Source organism: Temnothorax curvispinosus, unplaced genomic scaffold, assembly GCF_003070985.1.
Source record: "Temnothorax curvispinosus isolate PA1 unplaced genomic scaffold, ASM307098v1 QBEX01018198.1, whole genome shotgun sequence".
NCBI lineage: Eukaryota > Metazoa > Arthropoda > Insecta > Hymenoptera > Formicidae > Temnothorax > Temnothorax curvispinosus.
Window position 1 is genome coordinate 1 of NW_020227978.1, and position 22,052 is coordinate 22,052.

The 22,052-nt window shown below is 40.2% G+C and overlaps 1 protein-coding gene across 1 annotated transcript; it reads left to right on the forward strand.

Annotated features, from left to right (window-relative positions):
* Nucleotides 1–1,512: 1,512 nt before the first annotated feature.
* Nucleotides 1,513–22,048, forward strand: LOC112468159 (the record flags this gene model as incomplete). Its single annotated transcript, XM_025037211.1, has 9 exons — nucleotides 1,513–1,589; nucleotides 1,700–1,838; nucleotides 2,549–2,917; nucleotides 12,638–12,699; nucleotides 18,458–18,660; nucleotides 19,336–19,616; nucleotides 20,403–20,846; nucleotides 21,233–21,436; nucleotides 21,968–22,048. Coding segments are annotated over exons 3-9 (1,365 nt in total), but the record flags the coding sequence as incomplete, so codon positions are not given.
* Between the last annotated feature and the right edge of the window lie 4 nt (nucleotides 22,049–22,052).

Consider the following 22,052-nt stretch of genomic DNA (forward strand, 5'->3'; position numbering starts at 1 on the left):
CAGAAGAAGAACCGTCTCGCCAACGCCGTACGCCTATTGGTCAAATTAGTATAATTAGTACAATAAAGAAGTTTTACTTCAAAAATCTAGAAAATGTACTCATTTTTCGGGAGTTCAAACGGTGTACTTTCTTAAATTACAGTCAGAATAATCAAAAACACCTGTTAGAGCACCTAAATTACAACCATGAACGTAATTATACACTAAAATAGCATATAGGTACTCAGGCTATAGTATATACACACACAGAATGTATTTTTATACCATATATACATCGAGCGCAAGAAATATATTCATCAACAATCTCGGTAAACAATTTTCTTTTCGATAATAAATTTGGTAAAATTCATATATTTTTTCCAAGTCTCTCACAGTACGTAATTAACATGTCACGTGTCAAGTCCAAGAACTAACTTTCTTCCTGCTCGTGCAATTTCCACCGATTAAAACAACCTGTTGAATAATACGCAATAGATTCTCGAGAGAAAAAATTCATAGAATTGATTAACATACAAATATATATAAAATTACATGCGGTAAAAGCAGATAATCCTCAACGTATCAAGTTAGTGTGTCAAGTTTCCCGAGAATGAGTTCTCGAAAGGCATGATGCGGGGGAGCGCGGCACGGCGCGGCGACGAGGGAAACACAATGTCCTGGAGCGGGACAAAGAACGGGCGCGCGGAGGACGGGGGAGAGGGCACCGATTGTCGAGTGGGTAACGCGAGATGAAATATCGAGAGGAGGAAAATGAAACTGTGGAATCTCCCGGGAGTGTGTACCTGGGAGTGCGGGCAGGGAAGAACTCGCGCGAGAGAGAGTAGAAGGTCGAATTTCCGACGGAGAATCTATCAGCCGCTGCAGCCGCAGGCCGGAGAGGTGAGGCGGATGTAAGGCCGAGAGGGTGTGTGGACCGTCGCGCCGGCTCTCGCGCCGCGCCGCGGAGCGGTGAGCGCGAGCGAAGGACGAGGAAGGCGCGAAGGAGGTAGAGGAGTAGAGGAGAAAGAACCTCCGCGCCGCCGATCTCCTCGCGGGCACGACGGGCTCTACGGCCGCGCGCGCCGGGGCCTGTGGAGCCCCGCGAGAGCGCGGAGGCTGCGGTTAGAAAGCGTTCGTGCCGAGACCACGGCGGCGTCTCGCCTGCTGCTGCTGCTGCTGCATGCCATCTTCGTTCGCGCGCGGTGCCGTTGCCCGACTGTCCAGAATACCTACGCCCGGTGTCCGGACCGGAGCACGGTGTTGCGAGTGCCGCGAGTCCGACCGACCGACCGACCCGGTACCAGTTGACCGGCGTGGTACCAGTTGCCGCGCGCTCGCAGCCGCAGCCGCGGTCGCACTCGCAGTTCCGCGCTGCGCTCCGTCACCAGTTGACTCGTCGCTCGTGCCCGCGCGCGTGCTCGCAGGTGATCCATCGTAGTCGCTGACGGCTAAGATTGCTTCCTCGGAGAGACGTGCGCTTGAATACCTAAACCACGGCCGGAACTGCAGCGCCTCCGAGAAGAATAAGTACGTTATCGAATAGAACCGAACGCGACTTGGACGGTGAATGCTTGAGGGCGTTAGCGAGAACGTTCAGAAGACTTAACCCAGTATGTCTCAAATCGGGAGATATAACGTCTTAAAGACGTCTTAATAATGTCTTTAAGACGTCATTTTCCGATTTGAGACATTATGTTCATTGGGAACCGACATTTTTCAGACGTCGTTTTGGACGGACTTTTTTATCCCGTGTCAGGACGAGGACCGTTATTGAAACTTTGTCGGAGACGACTCTCCCGTTCTACGCATCTCGCGCGATCCAGCGCGCGCGTGCGCGCGCGGTGGGATCGCTCGAACAGGTGCGTGTATCACGCGCGCCATCGGCTGCAGTTTAGAAAGTGCAATGAACCGTTTTCCCCTTTTTCGTGGTTTCCGTGTGGCGCACTTTAACGCGCATACTCGCGCGCGAAAATGTGCGAAGGCGAATATGGGCGCGGGTACTCGTGCGTACACTCGAGTTTCAAGCGCACATGACGCATCGTAAGAAGGCGGTCCGTGTGACCGTGTCGCAGCCTCAATGCCAACGCAACTCACACGTCCATTCATGGAAAGAGTAAAATGATGCGAACATCTCGTCTATCGTCAATCTATACATCCGATCTCAAAAACCGAAGGTTTAGCCGCGGTTTAGCGCAACGATAATCTAATCTTTTCTTTTAACTATATAAGTAAATAATCTCGAGTTTGCCAAATACACGCACGTCTACTAAACTGCGAAGAAATCTTTTTAAACTTAATATTAACAAACTATTGTATATATTGAATTAGATTATATAGCAATGTGGTCAAATTTATTACATTTTTACTATTTTTATCACACTCCCGGAAAATCATTGCATTTTCTCGAAACTGTCCGAAAGGATTAACATGCCTTCGATATATCTGCTATCTAAATTTAAATCCATCTCGCGAAATTGGAACGTTCGCGTAATTATAATTACAGGGATTATCTCACGAAACGAACAAATCGGACCGGAATAGATCAACGGGATATTTCGTTGTCTTTCAGATCGGCGAGAGGGGGTCACGCATCGGGTGGACGTTGTAAGCGTCTCTCGGCGCCTTCTTTTCATTTCCCTCGAGGGGCCACGCCGACCTTTTAGAATTCTCAGACGAGATCCGATCGCACGGCCAAACGCAGGAAACACGCCGGTTGCGGCAGGTCGCGAAGAACGGATCCGAAGATGGCCTACATTATCTGGCCTTATCGATGAGAAGAACCACTCCAGCCGCGCCGTGCGAGCGACTTGACTAGAAAAGGAGAAATCCAGCCGTGGAAAGGAAAAAAATGGGTCAAGCGTGGTGCAAGGAGAGAACCTCCAAGGCCCAGGACTCCAAGTCTCCGTTGGATCGGGTTTTTGTACGATGCGCGCAACGGGTACGTATATACGAAAACATGTCTCACCTCTTGTTCAAGCAGCTCGTTAATCGATAATCAATCATGTGTGTTTATGATCGATGACGCATGAGTGATTCGCTAACAAGTTTTCCGCGCGCGAATGTAATTTATGCAAACGCTCTCGCGATATGAAGCCTCATGAATATTTTGCTCCAGTTTGAGAATCGCTCGTTTCATTGTTTTATTTCGCGACTTGGATTTTATAACAAATACGCTTTCTCCCTCCCCGTGTTCCGCTGATAGTATTTATAACGCGTATTTACATATTTTATAGGTATAAATACATGTCAAAAATATTCGAGCTTTTATATTGACCCCTTTCGGGGATTACATATCTTTGACAGGTCTTAAAACTAGGTCGAAATTAATAAATTTTTATTGTGGGTAAAATTATGTTTCATTAAAAAATAAAAATACATGCCTTGTAGAGTAGTCTTTTGAGAATATTTCCCGCAAATTTCAATAAAAAATAATAAAAATTGAAGTCCTGACAGCTATTTTCCCGAAACAATGTTTTGAAAATCGATACCAGAAATATCTCGGAGACTTATAAGTGAATGCATGAAATTTTTTGCAGTCACTCTCAATATACAATAATCTAGTCCTTGTCACAGAATTTTTTTCGATTTATTGCTTAGTTTTTTATAAATAAAAAAACCGATTTTTGTAATAAAAAATTGCATTTTTCGAAAAATCAATATTTTCAAAATCAGTTTTATGATATTTTTGATATTTTTACTGAAATTTTCTGGAGATATTCTCGAAAGACTACTCTACCAGACACGTTTTTTCTTTTTTTACTAACATAATTTTACCCATAATAAAAATTCGTTAATTTCGACCGAGGTCCGTCAAAAGTACGTAATCCCTTTGAAGTCAGAATATAAACATTACAGTCAAAACAGGTGTATGAATATTTCAGCTTTTGACGTTGAATTCAGGGAATAGTCCAACTTCCGTGGAAAATAATCCAACTCGTGTGTGACTGTGCGATGACTATCGTATTCGTGGCGCGTCACGAGAAACATCTGTTTGCCATATAATTTTGCACGATCGTTACGCCGGTCGTCTCCGATGTAAGCGATGAGAAGCGCGACGGTATGAAAATAAAAAGAGCATACGGAGAGGAGGCCGCCGGATTCCACGTGCACTTGAAACAGATACGGAGATGCGCGTCCTCGTTATTATATAACGTATGTATACACACATACAGATGCTCTGCGCTCTGCGCACGGATTGCGCGAATCTGCGAACGCGTGCTAGGCGTGCGTGCCACGCTAATTTGGAATCTCGCCGCGGGTATGCGGATGCGATCGCAATTACTAGCGACTACCTGCTTTTCTCCGCGATAGCGTAGAATCGATAAATTATAGCACATATGACAGTCGTAGTCGTGGACGTAAGTAACGCACAAGCTTTGACGTATCCTGATCTGTCAGGTCGGAGACTACGACCGTCGTATATCGCTACGCCATGTTATGTGCTTTGACCCTTAGTCTTTGATCGAGACGTATATTCAAGTAAACACAATCATTGTTTTATGTATAGGGTGTTCCAGGTCAATAAAACTTCAGGATCTTAATAGAAAATTGAATTATATATATAACCAATATATAATTTCTTTCATAGAATTTTATATTCTTGTATTTCAAGAATATTATAATTCGAATATTATAATTGTCACATAAAGAGTACAATATGAGTATTTTGATGATAATGATGTCTTCATCTTTTTCTGATTTCTTCTGTTTCGTTGTAACATAATAAAATTGAATCAACATTATTTGTGTTCACGTAGAGAATATTGAATTTTAAAATAAGATCAAACTGTCTTCGTTATAATATGAACATCTTTTAAAAGTAGATATTGTTATTCTCTATCCAATATTTGTTGCTTTCCACTAATAAGAATTATTTTTGAATAATAAGAATATATTTTTCTTTATTGAATTATATGTATATAACGCTTTGATGCAAATAATTTATCTTTGTTTAACGCTGTATAATCTCATTTTAAGATTTACATGTCAAAAATAAAGATATCCTTTAAATAAGAATTTTTTTCTGTGTATTATCGCTATTTTGTCAATCTTGCTCGTGTTTTGATCTCGTATTTATTTCGAAATACTGATCTAACGATGTTTTTGCTTCCGCTCAAGGGCGAGCGGCAATATATTTGGCGCGTTAAAAAGCGATCGCTTTAAAACGGTGCAGATGGTCTCATAGATTCGCGAGAGAGAACGCACGTTACTCACGCGTGGTATTACAGTCAATTAGACACGGCGTGATAAGTTCGGTGTTAAACGCACCGCGCGCGTCAAGGATTTCTTGTGTAAGAAATGGCACAAGAGAATAAATCAGGTCGCGAGGTCGGGTTGCTCGGATCGCTTCTTACGGTTTTTACTTTGTTCACATCGGAAAAATGACTCGCTAGAAAATTACCTTGCGGCCTTCGCGGCAAAAAAAGGAAAAATCGCGATGTATAAACGCAAGTGTTATTCCCTCACGGAAAAAAATATTTGGTTGAATTAATAGGAAATCTGGTTCAAACAACCTGACTGTCTGGTGAGAAATGAACGATCCATAATTTTCATTAAAATAACCAGACAAATTTGGTTAGTTGCATTCTGGTTGAAGTAACCGGACACATTGGATTGGATGTATCCTGGTTTCGGCAACCAGGCGTATTTGGTTAATTGTAAATCCGACGTCTTATCCACCTTATTAGTGTACATACTAATAAGCTGCATAATAAGTCTCACACACAGATATACGCGGACGAAACGAAGAGATGGTCGCGGCGCACAAACGCAATCACGCTTTATGACCGTGAACGCAATCGTGCAACAAGATCGCGCTCCAAGGTTAGGACGTCAAGGCGGTTGAGAGAGTCGGCCGAAGAGGACGACCACGACGGCTCGCGCCGCCACGGAAGTCTCGCAGCAAGGAAGATCCGCGGGAGGCCAAGGCACGGGACCGAGCTATCCTGCGAAACCGGCGCGAGAACGCCGGCTTGGTTCATCTTACCCAGGTCCGGCACGTCAGCCAAACCCGCTTCCCGACCAAGCCCGACACGGCCCCGCTCTTCAGACAAAAGAAAATAGTTTCGCGCGAGCCTCAGTTTCAAAATAGGTCAGAATAACCAGATACTTGTCTGGTTATTACTGGACACGCGTGAACCAAGCTATTGGATTAACGTGACATGTATGATTATGATAACCAGAAATTATGTTTAATTCCACCAATACTCCTTTAAACATACATGTCACGTTAATCCAACTATGCTCTTCTTCCCTTGTAGTTATAATAACCAGATACTTGTATATTATTACTACAAATGCACTAACCAAATTCTAAACGGTATCACACCCAAACATTCTGGTTGCGTACCAGAATATTTGATTACAATAACCAGAAATTCTGTTTATTTCAACCAAAAATTGCTTAACAAAACGCATCTTGTTAATTCAACCATGGTTGTTTTACGAATATTTTCGTTTCCTCTCTCTCTCCGAATATTCTTTCGAATATTTCCACAACGTAACTTCCTATTTGTTGTACCAAAAAAATTACGCGCAAATTTCGCAGATCGCGCTAACGTAACAGTCGGGTTGTATCGCGTTCAATAAAATTGTATGTTTCTTCTACACGCTAACACGGCGTATTTTTCTTCCTGATACGCCCACGCGTTCCGATTGACAAACAATCACCTCGCTCTCGCGCCATCGGAGACCGAATCGCGAATCATCGAGGTATTTTTAGATCCGATTAAATTGTACCTTTGTATGACGTAGGTCGCGAATGCACGTATTATTCATCCCATGTGCACTAACCGTGTGTATATACACGTCGCGTGCCGCTACGCGGCATTCCGGATTCGCGTCGTATAAGCCCGTGCTCACCGGTAAAATCGCGGAATTGATACGATATCTGTATTTGCACAATTGCGTTGTTCCTGTGCCGTAATATACTACGTACGTCTTAGTACGGGATCGAGAAATTGGAGCTCGAAGCCATCGTACAAACGCGAAATGCCTCGCGCGCGCTCTTCACGGCTTATCTAAACATGAAGCCTCAACGACGCGGCAGTTTAGTTAGAGACCGATAAGTATTCGCCGCAATGGGAACTTTGTCTCGACCGCACTTTTAGTTCGCTGTTATCTTTATCGAGGGTGAGTTAAGATTACCGGTGGAAATATGATTATCTGACCTTTCCAGGGTGGGACTCGGACCAGCCCTAGTTTCCGGTCTTTGCCCACGTTATCGTACTCGACATTCCTACCTGGCGGTCACGACTTAAAAAATATGCTTTGCTGATACTTGCGTGTACATATATACATATGCGCATTTGGAGAACTGTGTTGTCAAGTGTGTCTCAAGGCACAACATCGCAAGGAAAAAAAGGAGAAAGATAAAATTCTACTTCAACATTCTATTTGTTTCAGTTCAAAGAATAATTTTTGAGTCGCAAAAATATGTGGATATCTTCTCAGTGTTGCCGTCTTATATTCTTAAACAATTAAAATTTTTAAAATTTTTTAAATTTTTGGCATACAAAATCCGCTTCCTGTCTAACAAGAAAACTTAACAGATTTAATTATTCATATTATTCACAATTACTGCCGACTTGTTCATAAAACTAGATTTATCTCAGATTTGATGAATACATCGTCTCGAAGAATACCTCGACGAGCTGACCTGGTTTGAATTGTTAATGATATGTTACTAATATCGCTCTTATGTATGAGCTCGTTGAAATGGAAAACGCAATGTCCTTAGCGACGCACGCTTGTGTAGCGTAGCATATGTGTGCGTACACCATGTATAGGCGAGAGCTCGTAGAACCATGTGAATACAATTACGTTCGCGTGATGTACACTGTGTATTTGAGATTGAAGCATCATCATAGTACCTAGTACCGATCTAACAGCAGAATGGAGAGTTACGTAAAATGCGAAACTGTATTCTTTTATGACAGTGCTACCAGTGGTTTTTTTTGTATGCTAGCGAAACAAACGGTATTTGCATATCAGTAGACTTTTTTTTCGGCTTCTTATGAGTCCATATATGAATAAACAATGGATCAGAGCTCAAAACATACATATCTGTTCCAGAAATAGACTCTTCTCAGTGATATACAAAGTTACCTTCGCTAAAATATAGCGGTAAAATGCATGAATTTTTATACACAGGCTTTAATGAGATTATTACAACATCCTGTAGAGTATACTGCCCAATTAAAAGTTGGCACTAAAGGCTATAAATTTTCTTACGTAAATTTATGATGAGGAAGTATGTAAATATTAGCAACATTAATTCTGACAAAGCGCCAAGTTGATCGGTCTATGCAAATAAAGTTACCAGTTTTAATTTAGTGTTTTTAATTTAAAAAATTTTGATTGTTGAGATGATCGATAGTGCAGATAAATTATTTATATTACGCAGCAAAGCAAATTACAGAGCCAACTTTTATCTCTTGTTACATTATCTTAAAAAAAGTATTATGAATAAGTTTCTGCTTTCATATTATATGAAAAATATACTATTGATAGAAATTGTGTATTATATCGCTAAATTATAATCAAACCGAGCGAATTCGTTAGATACTAAATACAATTTAATCTTGAAAATTTCGAATTTGTTAGATAATCCTGCGACCGAAAAAGACAATCACGCCTCGGCGACGCAATCGCAGCTTTACGCAGGTAGACGTTGGCCGATCGACCTACGCTACTATATTATTAATAGATAGTGAAAGTTACATTAGATATTTGTGCAGGAACCCAGAAAATTGCCCACTGTCACGAAGACATAATAAAACTTTGGTAACAACCGGTGCCGTAATGCGCGCAGATTTCACGCTAGGGTCTCAACTTTTTGCCGCATTGACATTTGCCGAAACAACTGTGTCGTGCAAAATGCATTTACAATTGCGATAGAGGATCTCCCCTTCTAACGTACTAAACTCACCCGCTAAACTCGCTAGATTCACTTTGTTTCGTGGGAAATTCATGCCTTTTTTCGCATGCACGCATCACGTGATTCGATTCCTGGCGCCATAAGTTACGCAAGAGTTCTGGAAATTCTTTACGATCGAAAATTTAATATACAGAACGAGATTTATTTTGCAACGACGACGAGTATCTAATGCGCGGTTCTTCTCTAAATCTTGTGGTTTCGCCACTAATATATTAGAGCGATTGCGATAGTCATTACAAAAGAGAGGATCGCTCTATAAATTTGAGTAAATGCGGGCACTTATAAAGTAGGAGCGAATTTTTTACTCAAATTTATAGAGTGTCATATCTCACTCCTACACAGAAAAAAAGGAAGTGCATAATAAATCAGGACTTACATACTTGTATATAAGAATCTATAATCTTGAAATGAGATGTAAATTGCGTTAAACGAAGAAATCTTGTTTGAATGAAAGTATTTATATAGTTTAATCAAGAAAAAAAGTTAAAATAAAAAGTTGAAATTCTTATGAGAAGATTATAGATTCTTGCTTATATACATAAGTATATAAGTCTTGATTTAACACTTCTTTTTTTCTGCAGTGTATGAACATTAATCTATTGCACTCGAAAAGAGTGCCTTTTCATTCAAATGGAGTGCGATTTCACTCTAACTTATAAAGCGCAATTTTACTCTTTCTTTAAAGTGACGAGTCACTCGAAGTGATCACAGGCTAAATTTTCACTTGTATTTCACTCGTTTTGAGTGATATTTCACTCTTCGATTTTTAGAAAATACGATTGCAATTTTCTAAACAAATATGAAAATAAATTTCAAGTTGTATCGTTGTTATACTGTTGCAAGAACGAACGGTGTTCGCGACGGCGTCATCGGCGTCATAGACCACACACTTTTGCGAGTGGTCGGACGGCAGTCCCAGGGGGTACCGGTGAATGCGTTTCGCGAACAACATTTCGCTGAAACAACAGTCCGCTCCCGGACAGTGGTGGCGACCCGGGTCCTGGTTCGGGACGTAACTTAATCGGCGAAATAACTTTTGCTCACCGACTCGCCCGGCCCGGGTGACGTGTCGCGCGCGAGAAGTTTCCCGACAAATTTGCAATGTAAACCGTGCCCGGAGAAACGGCCGCGCGACACGTGTACGATTTCCAAAGGGCTGTTCGCCAGCATACGTGAAATATACCTTACATACGGTGGAAGGGTAACGCCGCCACCTCGCCGTGTACCCGCGCGAGATCGATGCAAGGACACTCTTCTTGTCCCGTTTAATCTCGTTAACGCCCTATTATTTGCCGCGGCACTTACAACGTATCTATATTACGCTAAAGCTATATTATTCCCTCTCTCCCTCCCTGGCTCGTTTACTCGCGATTAACCTGTCATGGGCCGAGTTTTAATTCGTTGCTCGAGTTTATCGTAGCAGAAATTGCGGAAGGCTCGCTTCCTTACAGAGCCCCGGGTAACTAACGGATTGCGTACTATAAAGTTCAAATTATGTGTACAAATCGCGCAATTTGAGTTAGGTGAAAGCGAAGAAAGAGCTTTTCACGTTTCTTAACAATTTCGTAGTTTAAAAGAAATTCATTCTTCTTTTTCGGGAAAATAGAAACTTATTTGTTACGACAGCTGTAAATAAAAAGGGCAAAAGCCATACACGTCCGCTGGGTCCTTTCGTTCTCGCGAACCAACGGAATTAGCGAAAAAATGACGTTTGGTCGGAGTTCGTCTGACACGTTCGAATTGCCAAAATCATCGTGGCGTGAAGCGAACGACCTTCCTCGCTATGCACCGATTCCGATCGATGTTTTGTTCCGTTCGATTCTTTTTTTTCTCTCTCACGAATAGATCAAATAAAGACCAAATTGGCCTGGTGTTCGAAATGTCATTATCCTATCCACGCCCAGTCGGAATGAAATATATCTCTTTTTCAGTAACTCTGAAAGTTACTAAAAGGTCAAATATCATAGAATTTGTTCTGCGGAATTTTGTTTAAAAAGAGATATTTCTCTTTCGTGTGGCGTCGAACGTACATTCGCGCGACGTATGGTTGATACATATAGAAAATAAATTGTCTAACTTGCTGAGAACGACACGACACGTCACATGCGAGTCATCTGAGATATCTCGTAGCCGAAGGCCGATCGTAAAGACGACGAAACGGTATTGAGCTCGACCGGTGCTTACTTACACCTCTCTCGCACGCCATCGTGTTTTCGCGTCCCGCGAGGATACAAAAGGGTATTATGCAACGCGATTCGCACAGCGGATGGCCGCCGATTGTGTAATCCTTCGACAAGAGTGTCAGGGACCGAGTCGTGTTTCCGTTAAGCTTATTGCTCGTGTCGTCTTCCCGGGACACTTCGCTAAATTGAAAGATAACGCGCGCGTTTGGAAACTGTTCCCATTACCTGTCGCGAATCACTTGGCGAGTTCGACAATATATTCTATATAGAACGTAATATATTTTTGCATGGAATAGAATGTCGTAACTTGTCTAACAAACTAATGCTTCTAATTTCGCTAACACTTATTATGCTGCTAATTTCGTTAATAGTTTCTAATTCTATTGAGGAATAAGTGTAGCGAGCTAGCACTAATTTAATACTAGAGAACGCTAATTGGATACTAATTGCACTCAATTTTAGTTTTAATCTTCAAGTTGCGACGCGTATATTAGGAGATACTTTTAAAATTGCGCTCGTCTAAAATTTCTTGACGAAACGCCTTCTTGCTTCTAAGCAAGTTTCACGCAATATTTTAATGAAATCGCCATTTTTCAAAGTCAAATCTCTCCCGAGCAATATCTCACAACGAAGAATTCCATTTGCTCCGAAAGAATTATGAGAGTCATCCTCCAACATTTTAGAACGCCGCGAAATTTCTGAATTGTAAAAGTAAGCCAAAAGGAAAAAAAATTGATGCAGCTACTTTATCTACGAGATTTACGACGGCGATTTTTAATCAGCCGGTCGCGCAAAAATGGATTTTTGCGGTCACAAACTTTTTGAAAAAGGATTTCTGGGGCACGATTCTCACACAGGTCGCGTTCTATGGTTTTCGGTCGAGTAAACGAGCCGATGAGCTAGGTAATGCGAATTAGCTTAATCGGCTCCTCATGCGATCGAATCGACGATCCTTCATCCACCTCGCATCTCGACGCCCTGCCTGGAGAATTACCCTCGCATTCTCTCTCAACCTAATAAGGGCGCGTCGAAGTAATTACGCTGTTAATGACTTATTAATCCTCGATGGTGCTACCTTTAAGCAACGAAATAGAATCATTAGAATGATCCTGCTCGATCTCATGCAATTATTTCATGCTTCATTGTTGATATTATGAATCTCATTATTTTTCGCTTTAAAATAATTGTTTATAATAGAATCCAAAATCTGAATAAGAGATGTTTCTAATTTTCTTCATTGTATTTTACGTAAGGTAAACTCATCGTCAGAGTGTTGCTTGATTAGTCATCGAAATGACACGAAAAGTGTTTTCTTTTCTTTATGAAAATCTTCATAAAAATGTAGTTCAGATGATAACGTGTTCAGATTCATTCATGAATTTATCAAATCGCTTTGTTGTTTTTACTTTGAGATTTTTTTTCGTAAGAATACTTCATATACATATTTTTATTTTCCTCACGGTATTTTTCTTTTCATCTAAACTTTCCTAGAAATGTAGAACGACAAGTATAACATTCACGCTTACCTCTGTTGCAGATTTATCCAGGTTTAAAGGAGGAAGGATCGGTCTTGGGAGGCGCCACGCAGAGAGTTACGAGGTACGCGCGCACTTGTTTTCTCTTCTTCTTTCTTCTTTTCTTCTTCAAACTTTGCTCATGCATTTCGCGATTACGAATCGCGAAAAGCAGTATGCGACCTTAATCGGGCATGGTGTAATAGGATTTCAGTGTCGTCTTTTAAGAGTCACCTCGTTCTACAGTTTCGCTGACAGTTATTGCCAAGAGCGCGCATGCATCGTTGCTGTTAATTGCGCGAGAACGTGGGTCGGAGATAATCACTTAGGCGACCCGGAGATTATAATTCGCGCGACCATATTAATTCCAGAGAGATATCTGAATCGATGGAAAGTGACGTGCGGTAAAACTCGCTCCTTCCTGATGATCCAAAAATTGCGTTATACGGTTAATGTGATTAATGCCGTCGTACGTGCCGTCATCGCGCACACAGAAAGTCACGTTACAAAAGAATTTATGAAAGGGTCCGCTAATTTAAGTTGAACAATGGACTTGGTGGCTTATTGGGTTAATGGGCAAGTAATCGCGTTACTCGTCGTCCACTTTCCGTCAATCTTGGAACGCTCGGGTACGAAAGCCATATTATGGATACAATTGGACATCATCGGACGCGAGTTACGAAGCGTGTATCAGACAATTATTTCTCCGACGATACGACATTAAAGAAATGTAGATATTTTACAATTAAAATAAACGGCGCTATCTTTTCGACACGCAATAGATCGTGGAACGCGGTATCGCGATCGTGTTATGATCCGTCGATCGCGCAATAAATCGCGCGATATATCGCACGTAAGGATGGAAGAACGCAATTTCCTGATGCGACGGCAACAGCCTCGGAGTGAAACCTAAACGACCTAGCGCGTAAACGTCATCGTCGAAGGTGAACCTAACTTTACAATAAATTGAGGAGAGGTGGCGCGACCTTAAATGGTCACGCTGTTGTGTCAGGCGAATGGCGAACGCTGCGTCGCGCCCGATAACGCAATTTTATTTCTGCCTCGCCACTTTTCGTAATTGAATCATCCGGCGCTCACAAGCGTTACAATCGATTCATCTTCTCTATCTTGAGAAAAATCGAAACATTTTAGACACTCGACAATTTTTTTTTCTTAAGACCGCGGGACCGGGTTGTTTGTACCTTAAACTTTTGTACACCAGTCTGCAATTTGAAATAAAAAAAAAATAATAATTGCGGTTTAATAAACGACTTTAATTAATTTCTTTGTACTGATGTCAAAAAAGAATTTTCTTTCTTTTCAAATAGAGGAACAAGAACTAAATAAAAATAGTTTTTGAAGCGTTCTTTTTTATCGCGTAAAATGTCCTACAATAGATTTGATACAGTTAAATGTTGAAATACTCTAAAATAGAGAATCGTATCGTATCAGCAGAATGCAAATGTTTAAAATAATTTTAAAAAAGTTGGGTGGAATAATTTATCTTGTCGTCTCATTTCGTTTCCTTGCAAATAATATATATCTACGGAAAATTATTGATAATACGCGATACTCGGTTCGGCTGAATTTTGGATTATCGTAATGCGTCGATTGCGAGAGGGAGAGGAATCGAATTTTCGACAGTGGAATATTTTCGGAGTCCGGACACGTTACATGTAAAATGTGTGGCGCGTTGCGGGCAGAACGGTGGTCCCCCCAGTGGTTCTCTCGTTACCGTGGAAAAGGATCTACGCCGTGTGACAGCTTTATCCTATATTCAGACAGCTTTTAGGCTGTGTGACAGTGAATCCACACGGCGATGATCGAGCGTGGGTCGGCCGCTTTAGTTTGCTCTCGTCCTACGCTTCGTTCCATCGATTCCTTTTTAGGGTCAGTAGACCATTTCTGGACCTACTCGCAAGTGCGAAAGTTTAAAAACTACCTACTGCTGGTGTGTCTGCGAAAGCAGAGAAAATCCAATATTATCGAATTTCACATATTTATGCCACCGAAAACAAACTGTATAGAAATGGAATAAGTTAAATTGAAACTTTCGATTACAAAAATACGACGAAGGAGCGATTTGTAATTTTAAATATGTGTAATTTTAAATCTATTTAAGCAAGCAGAGAATCTGTTTTCTATGTATAAATATTAATTTGCTTGAGATTTTTATCCATTTTCGTTTATATAACTTATTTTTTTACATAATTTCAACTTACACATTTCTCTCTAAAAAAAAGAGATTAATTTTTACACTCTTTTGCTTCTTAATAACGTAATTTCTGCAGCAATATCGTCATAATGCATAGTAATACTTTCAAAATCCCCCGATAATATCATATACATTAATCTCAATAATCTACCTATAGAAATCTGAATGAGAACGTGCGGCAAGTGACCTGCTTGTTATGCATATTTTAAAAGAATTTTAAAAGAACTATATTACTATACTAGACTTTACTACTGCTCAATTATGTACCTGTTCGAAGGAATCTACTTTCTCTTCGATCTCTTTTTTTTTTAATGGTGCGGTGCGTACGGCTACGTCAATTAAATTTTTTTGCCTTGCTAGGGGAACGATTAAATTGATCGATAAGTTTGCCGCGATAGTAACGATCAGGTGATTGGCTCGCTACCTCGCACACGGCGAGTTAATATTTCTAATTTATTGTCGTCAAACATATCATGTAGTTACATAAGCATTCTTCTAGCATCATGTTACAATCTATAGTATGTACATCTATATAGTATGTACAATGTACATGAGTAATATACTTGAGTATATTCGTATAAGTGTGCACCGAGCAAAGGCGAACTTATCAAAAATTCTTTACAGATTTCAGACAGTTACAAGTTTTCGTAATTCGTGCAATATTCTTTTAATGTTAGATAATATTATTCATTAAAATAATGTGACTTAACCCGGAGACGGGCGTTCGAGGTAAATTTTATCCCTCAGTATCAAAAAAATAAAGTTCACGCGCGTCACAGTAATTTTAATGTGCTTCTTTCGTTTTTTAAATATTTTCTCCTTAATTTAAAATATGCAATTAAAAATATGCAATGGGTAATTAATAATAATAACTTTTTAATTGGGATGTAAAAATCATCCTAGGTGACCATTTACGCAAAGAAATTAAGTTAGCCCGTTCTCGGGTTAAATCGATACATTTGTTCCATATTTCATTTTTGTATGATTAATAAATCATAATTTCCATCAATGTAAATAGAAATATTTCAATTAATTAACATGTTGCAGTGTGTTTTTGCTTGGAATATTTTTAATAAGAAATAATTTTTTAATTATATCTCGAGAAATGAGAGATAATATGAGTATATGTAAAAATTTTTGGGTAAAAATTATTTTCCACTGCGTAGCGCGATAATGTTAATTGTCAATTTCAATCTGCGCGAGTTATCGATGGCGAAAGTTTATTTTGCCGATAAAATGTATTAATAACATGTCCCGTGTAATAAGTGATACAAGTACACGTTGTAAAATTATGTAGTAATTTCACAACAGTTTCGTAACCGGCAAGATATTCTTCATAGCGCACCGTTAGAATGCCTGATGTTGAATCAGTGTTTATCATCAGATCGTAATTAACAACACAGGTAGTAATGTTTATTTTCACATTAAAGCCGGCAGAACAGGTAAAATTAAGCGATGAAAAACTGCGTGTTTAACGTAATAACATTTTATCGTTGATCGCTCCGCCAATTATTATCAGAAAAATTACGGAAGGGTGTATCCTGGATTAAGGATAAATCATCACGTCGAATCGAATCTCTTGACATGATGAAAAACCGAACGTTAAAAATCGCCGATTGAAACGTGTATTGATAATAATCACGTTTATAACACGCATATTTTATGAATCCATTCTGATAAAACACGCATACAACGGAGATATGCTTATAATAATCCGCTCGTCGGCACGAACTGTTCCAACAATGTGAATTTTAATTCATTTGAGCCCGCAAGAACAACGAGGATGATCATTTCGCGTAAATTATTCGCGCACGCCGTGGCACCGGCTTGTATATATATGCGCGGGTTAACATAATAAATAAACTGCACGTGTCACACGCTGTTACGACCCGGTACAGAACGAGCAATCATGTCCACATGTATTGATATCCATTAAGTGTAGGATAGAATATCGATCAATTAGTTATTCTTATAGTATTGCCTAAATGTTAAAACCAGAAACAAAATTTATTTTTTATTTCTATTGGTTTTCATCTTGTTTTAAGTGATCATATTAGAAGAAAACGCATTGTTTTATCTTCATAGACATGATTTATTATTATTTCTTGCACAATGAAAATTCTGGTAAATTAAAGAAAAAAACATCGCTTCTCTTATAGAGAAAAGTTCCAGTTTTTTAACCAAGAGCATGCTGAATGTCATTTTTATGTTATTTAGTATCTTCTTGTTTTAATAATTTAGTAATTTCTTTTTTTTTTAAGACAAACTTGTTATAACTCATTTAGCGATTGTACGTTGGAGGAATTTAATATTTTATCATGTTGCTCCATATTGTGATGCTAGTTCAATGTAAGTAAATCACTGATAAAAGATGCCCTGGCGAGAGACGAACGGAATTCTTCCTTCTTTGTAGATATTTTGAAATCGTTCGCGTGCACCGTGGGTATTTTGTACACGAAGTTGAAAGGCACTCTCTCGTGCGCGTGAGCAGGAGACTGTATGAGAGAAATTCCGGTAATGTTTCGCGTCCCGAAAGAGTTATAGCTCAAGGGATGCGAAGAAACACGGAATGCATTTGCGATAAACCGTATAAGCTTACGTAGCGCCCGCGCCGTAGCGATTCCGAATTATCTCGGTGCACCGAGCTGTAATTTTTGATGGACACAAATTGTTTCGAAAGTGGTACAGAATTAACAGTCGACTGCTTCGCGTATTCGTGACATTTGCGAAAGAATGCGAATTTATCTCGTACCGATTTTCTCTCTCTCCGCGGATATACTCCTGCTTCGCAAGAAGCAATAGTCGAAAATCGAATATGCCTCTAAACTAGGGCTGGTGATTTGCTTCGAAGGCTTCGACATTAAAATCTTCGAAGATCAAAGTTTCGAAACTTTGAAACTTCGAAACTTTAATCTTCGACGCTTCAAAGAATCAAAATTATACAATTATTAATTTAATATAATAGTAATAGTCCATAGACCACAATCCACAATATAGGCACATATTTATAAAATTATATGACAAAATCCAAATAAAATTTCTAATGTTGCAATTATGTCGCAAAGATATTTTTCGAAGCTGTCAAAGAACAACAGCCCTACTCTAAACGATACAGAACAGTTCAGTTTGTACATTATTTCGATGACAAACTATATAGCGAAAGTAGAAAAAATTGCGTTTAAAAAAATAATTTTCGAGAAACGTTATCTCTTATCTCACTTGATACACGATTATCGGTGTTATCTCTAAAACCATTCTTTTTTAATTTGTTAAAAACTATTTAGATGTCTGGACACTTTTACTTGAAAAAGTCTATCTTCTCAACAAAAGATTGCTGCATACGCAATTAAGCCAGTTATCGATTATAAAGTCTGATATATGCGCATTACTTTTTAATTATTCACGCCTATCGCTGGTCTATATCGCTAGATAGTTAAGATATCCCCGCGCGCATCGCAATGGGTTTCCACACAAACTTAATGCAGAATACTCGCACGATGATCGATTACGCGTATCAAATTCGCTCGCGGCTGTCATATATTTACATTCCGAGCTATAGAAGAGCGTTAGCGCGTTATAGCGCGGGGAGTAGCAGCGGGGGCAGCTCAACTTAATCTTTTCTGTGCAGCTCCGAAATAGGATACGCCGGTTCACCGCCGAGGGAAGCGCTCACGAGGGGACGGAGCATAGACTCCGTGGACAGGCCCTTTCATCCTAGCGACTGGGTGGACGTCAATCTCGAAGTGCCTAGCCCGCCTAGAGCGAGCTCGACTCTCACCAACTCGTTCGTCGACACTAGTCTGCGTCTCGCCGCCACACCTACGTTCAGCTGTAAGCTCGACAATTTATCGTCAAATTGATGTACATCAGCGATCGGTGGATCGTTACCGGGTACCGAGTATGAAAGCGCGCGCGATTCGGACCGAGACGAAATAAAATCACGGCGGAATCGAAAAAAACGTATTAAGAAAGATGAAAGGTATCTAATTAAAAATTTTTAATGAACGCGACTCTCGGGAAAATAGTTGCAGTTTTAAGAGAATTACAGACACGAGATTGAATGTATAGAAACGTCACGTGATGTCACGTAAAATTGCTGGTGCGAATATCGCTGCATCGCTGCCTTCCCATCGTCTCGGTACAGAACGCAATTTCTATTTCAAGTGCCCGGTTATAAGCCGTAACAGGAGTGAGCGCCGCAGGGACTGGCTCTCGCAAATTTAAGTCGTGAGCGTCAGCGCGCGGCCGTCTCTTCCGTTTCTTGTCCGAGCGTAAGACATAAGCCCGCATAATTTATCGCTGTACTACGTATAGATCTTTAACGAGTCGCGTTAACGCTGCGACGATGGCGCGGGTAACGGCCGCCGATATTGTTGGGCATTATTAAAGTCGTTAAAGTCATTCAATCTGTATGCCGTGAGCGTATCGTTGTATCAGATAGAGGAGTAGATGTATAACGAGCGCCGCGCGGTAACCGCGTTTATTCGGATAAATGTAACGCCGCAGGTTCCAATCTGAAGGACGTCACTCCGGTGCCACCTCCGAGGCGAAAAAAAAGGAACAGGAGCAGGCCCTTGCCGCCGAAACCGGACGAGATTCCTGAGAACGTGACCAATAATTTGAGACGCGGCGATACGTGCGAGGAACCGTTATACTTGTCGGTCAGATCGCCGAAGACGGGTAGCAGCGACCAGAACGGTGACGTCGAGGCGCGGGGAGCGGGAAAGACCTGCACGGAAGATCCGAAGCATGACAGTCGAAGGTTGAAAGAGATTTACGAACATAAGGCGAGTTAGTTCATCGTAATTGATGTTCCTCCAAGTTATCCAAGAGTTGGCGAATCAACGTCACGTCATCATTTTGATACAGCGCAATTTGAAACGGCGCTTGTTGGCCCATTCACGTCTTCACTAATTTATTTTGATGTTATATCGAATTTTAATCGGCATAGAATTCGTATTGACATAGAAAATCAAACGCGGATGCGTAATATATAACACACATATATTATAACACACTAATATTATCGTATTATTAAATGTTATCGAGCTTAAATTGTCATATTATATTTGATAGGACAAGGAAACAATTTTACAATCAAAAAAGATGATTTTTAGAAAGTATTGTATTGTATGACTTGTAATAAATAACAAATGAACAAATTTAAAATTTAAAAACATCAAGAGGAAGACACTAATATAAAACATATCTCTTCTGGAAATTGAAAGATATTGAAAATAAAACACATTGTGCAAATTAAGCTTTAAAAATTAAACAAAGTAATTAAATATTATTCAAATTATCCAATTTAGCGACTGTGTTTTGCCTACTTCCCTTATTTATAAATTTAAGAAAAAACTATACATTCTGCAATGTGAAATTTTATTTTATGTTCAATTTATTTAAAATAATATTGATAAATTAATTCGTTTCTGCACGGCGCCGTCCAATTTATGCGAAAAAAATAAAAAGCGAAAAATAAATGCAGCGTACTATTAGGAATTGCGCTAATCTCATTCGAATTTCTCGTTCTATTCAACTTTGATAACGAAAGTAATGACTTCCCTCGACAGGTTAACGGCACCGGAAGGATAATATCTAGCGAGGTGGTTTCCGGCAAGAGAACGCCCGGCGACAAGAAAACTTCGAGGACTTCGGAGTCGGGCCACCATCACCGGAAAGCTCTCGAGAATGAAGAATACGAGAGATGCGCCCGGAATCAATCGATCAAGGACACTTCGGCTCCTAATCGCCAGGACAGACAGAAGTCGAAGGAGCTCGAGAGGCGGATCAGGGATTCCTCGAGAGACGACGACAGACCGGAAACAAATACAAGGACAAAGAACTACAGCACCGTTAGCTTGCCGAATTACGATGAGCTGGACGTGTCTAGGCATCCCCCGAGAAGCACGGCGAACGACGAAGGAGGTGTGGGAGAGAAAATGAAGTCGAGGAGACCCGTCAGATGCAGTACGGTCTCGCTTCCGGCCGAATCTTTCCTGTCGCCCTTTTCCGAGGTTCAGTACAATCATTCCCCACCATTTTATTTCACTGATCGAACGCTAAAATTTTGAAACGTCGTGATGTCTATCAAGAAAAAAATGTGCAATTGCGAAAACTGTTATCGTCACACACAATTACATTTTTTTAAATTGTTATACAATCATCATCGTATAAAACAATCGTTCAAATTTTCTTTGCACTTGGAATATGTATAAAGTTCCTCGCGGCATTTCATTATATTTCATTGAAGAGATTTTTTTTGATAAAGTTACGTTTTCTATGTGTTTCCTCATTTCTCTTTCCGTCAACTTTTTAATTTGATTTGTTTTGCCGTATTGGCGTATCAAGAGAGTTACGGAACTAAGACGATGATTACACTCGTGTCATTTGTCGATTGTAGAAAACCAGCGTGTGCTTGGAGGACTACATCCCGCGACGTGGCAGCATCGAGCACCTGTCGCTATATCAGGTGCTGGGCAAGTTGGACTCGAGCGAGAACGAGGTCACCGACGGCGGATTCATAAAGTACGATCCGAGTAAATTGGAGGATTGGGACCTCAGTGACATCGGTAATTGCGACTCGAACCAACGTCTCTCTGTCGAGGTACGTTTACAAAGCGAGCCGCGTTGAAATCGATATTAAGCTGACGCCCCGTTAGCGCTGGTATTCCAATGAAGAAACTAATCGCATTAAGAAACGTATCTTCGCTCTCTCGAAAACAGAGTAGATTTAGAATGTCCGCGAATTTTATTTTTCACCGTGGAACATCGCTCTAATTGTAAGTAGGAAATAATTAATTTTTCTGTCATATACCCTAGATAGATTTGCACTAAAATTACCAAGGGGTGTCAAAATGTTCCGTTTGACATTTTATAATAATTTATTACTCATTTTTAAAACATCTTAATTTCTAAAATTTTCCCTGACTTTTATTAAAATTACATAGATGATTAATTTTATTAATTTGTTTTCTCTTTTCTTTTCTGAGATTTCTCCGGTAGAAATAAATATAGATTAATCTCCGATAGTTCTAGTGTTAATATTTCTGCGCTACACAATATAACTGATTCAAATATTTCCACATACAGTGATAAAACACATATTATTCAAGTATATTTTAAATGTGGATTACAGAATACGCCGCGGATTGAAATCCATAACGATGAGTCTGCGGAAAGTGGACTTTCCGATGGTATAGACGTTGTCGACCACTCGCGAA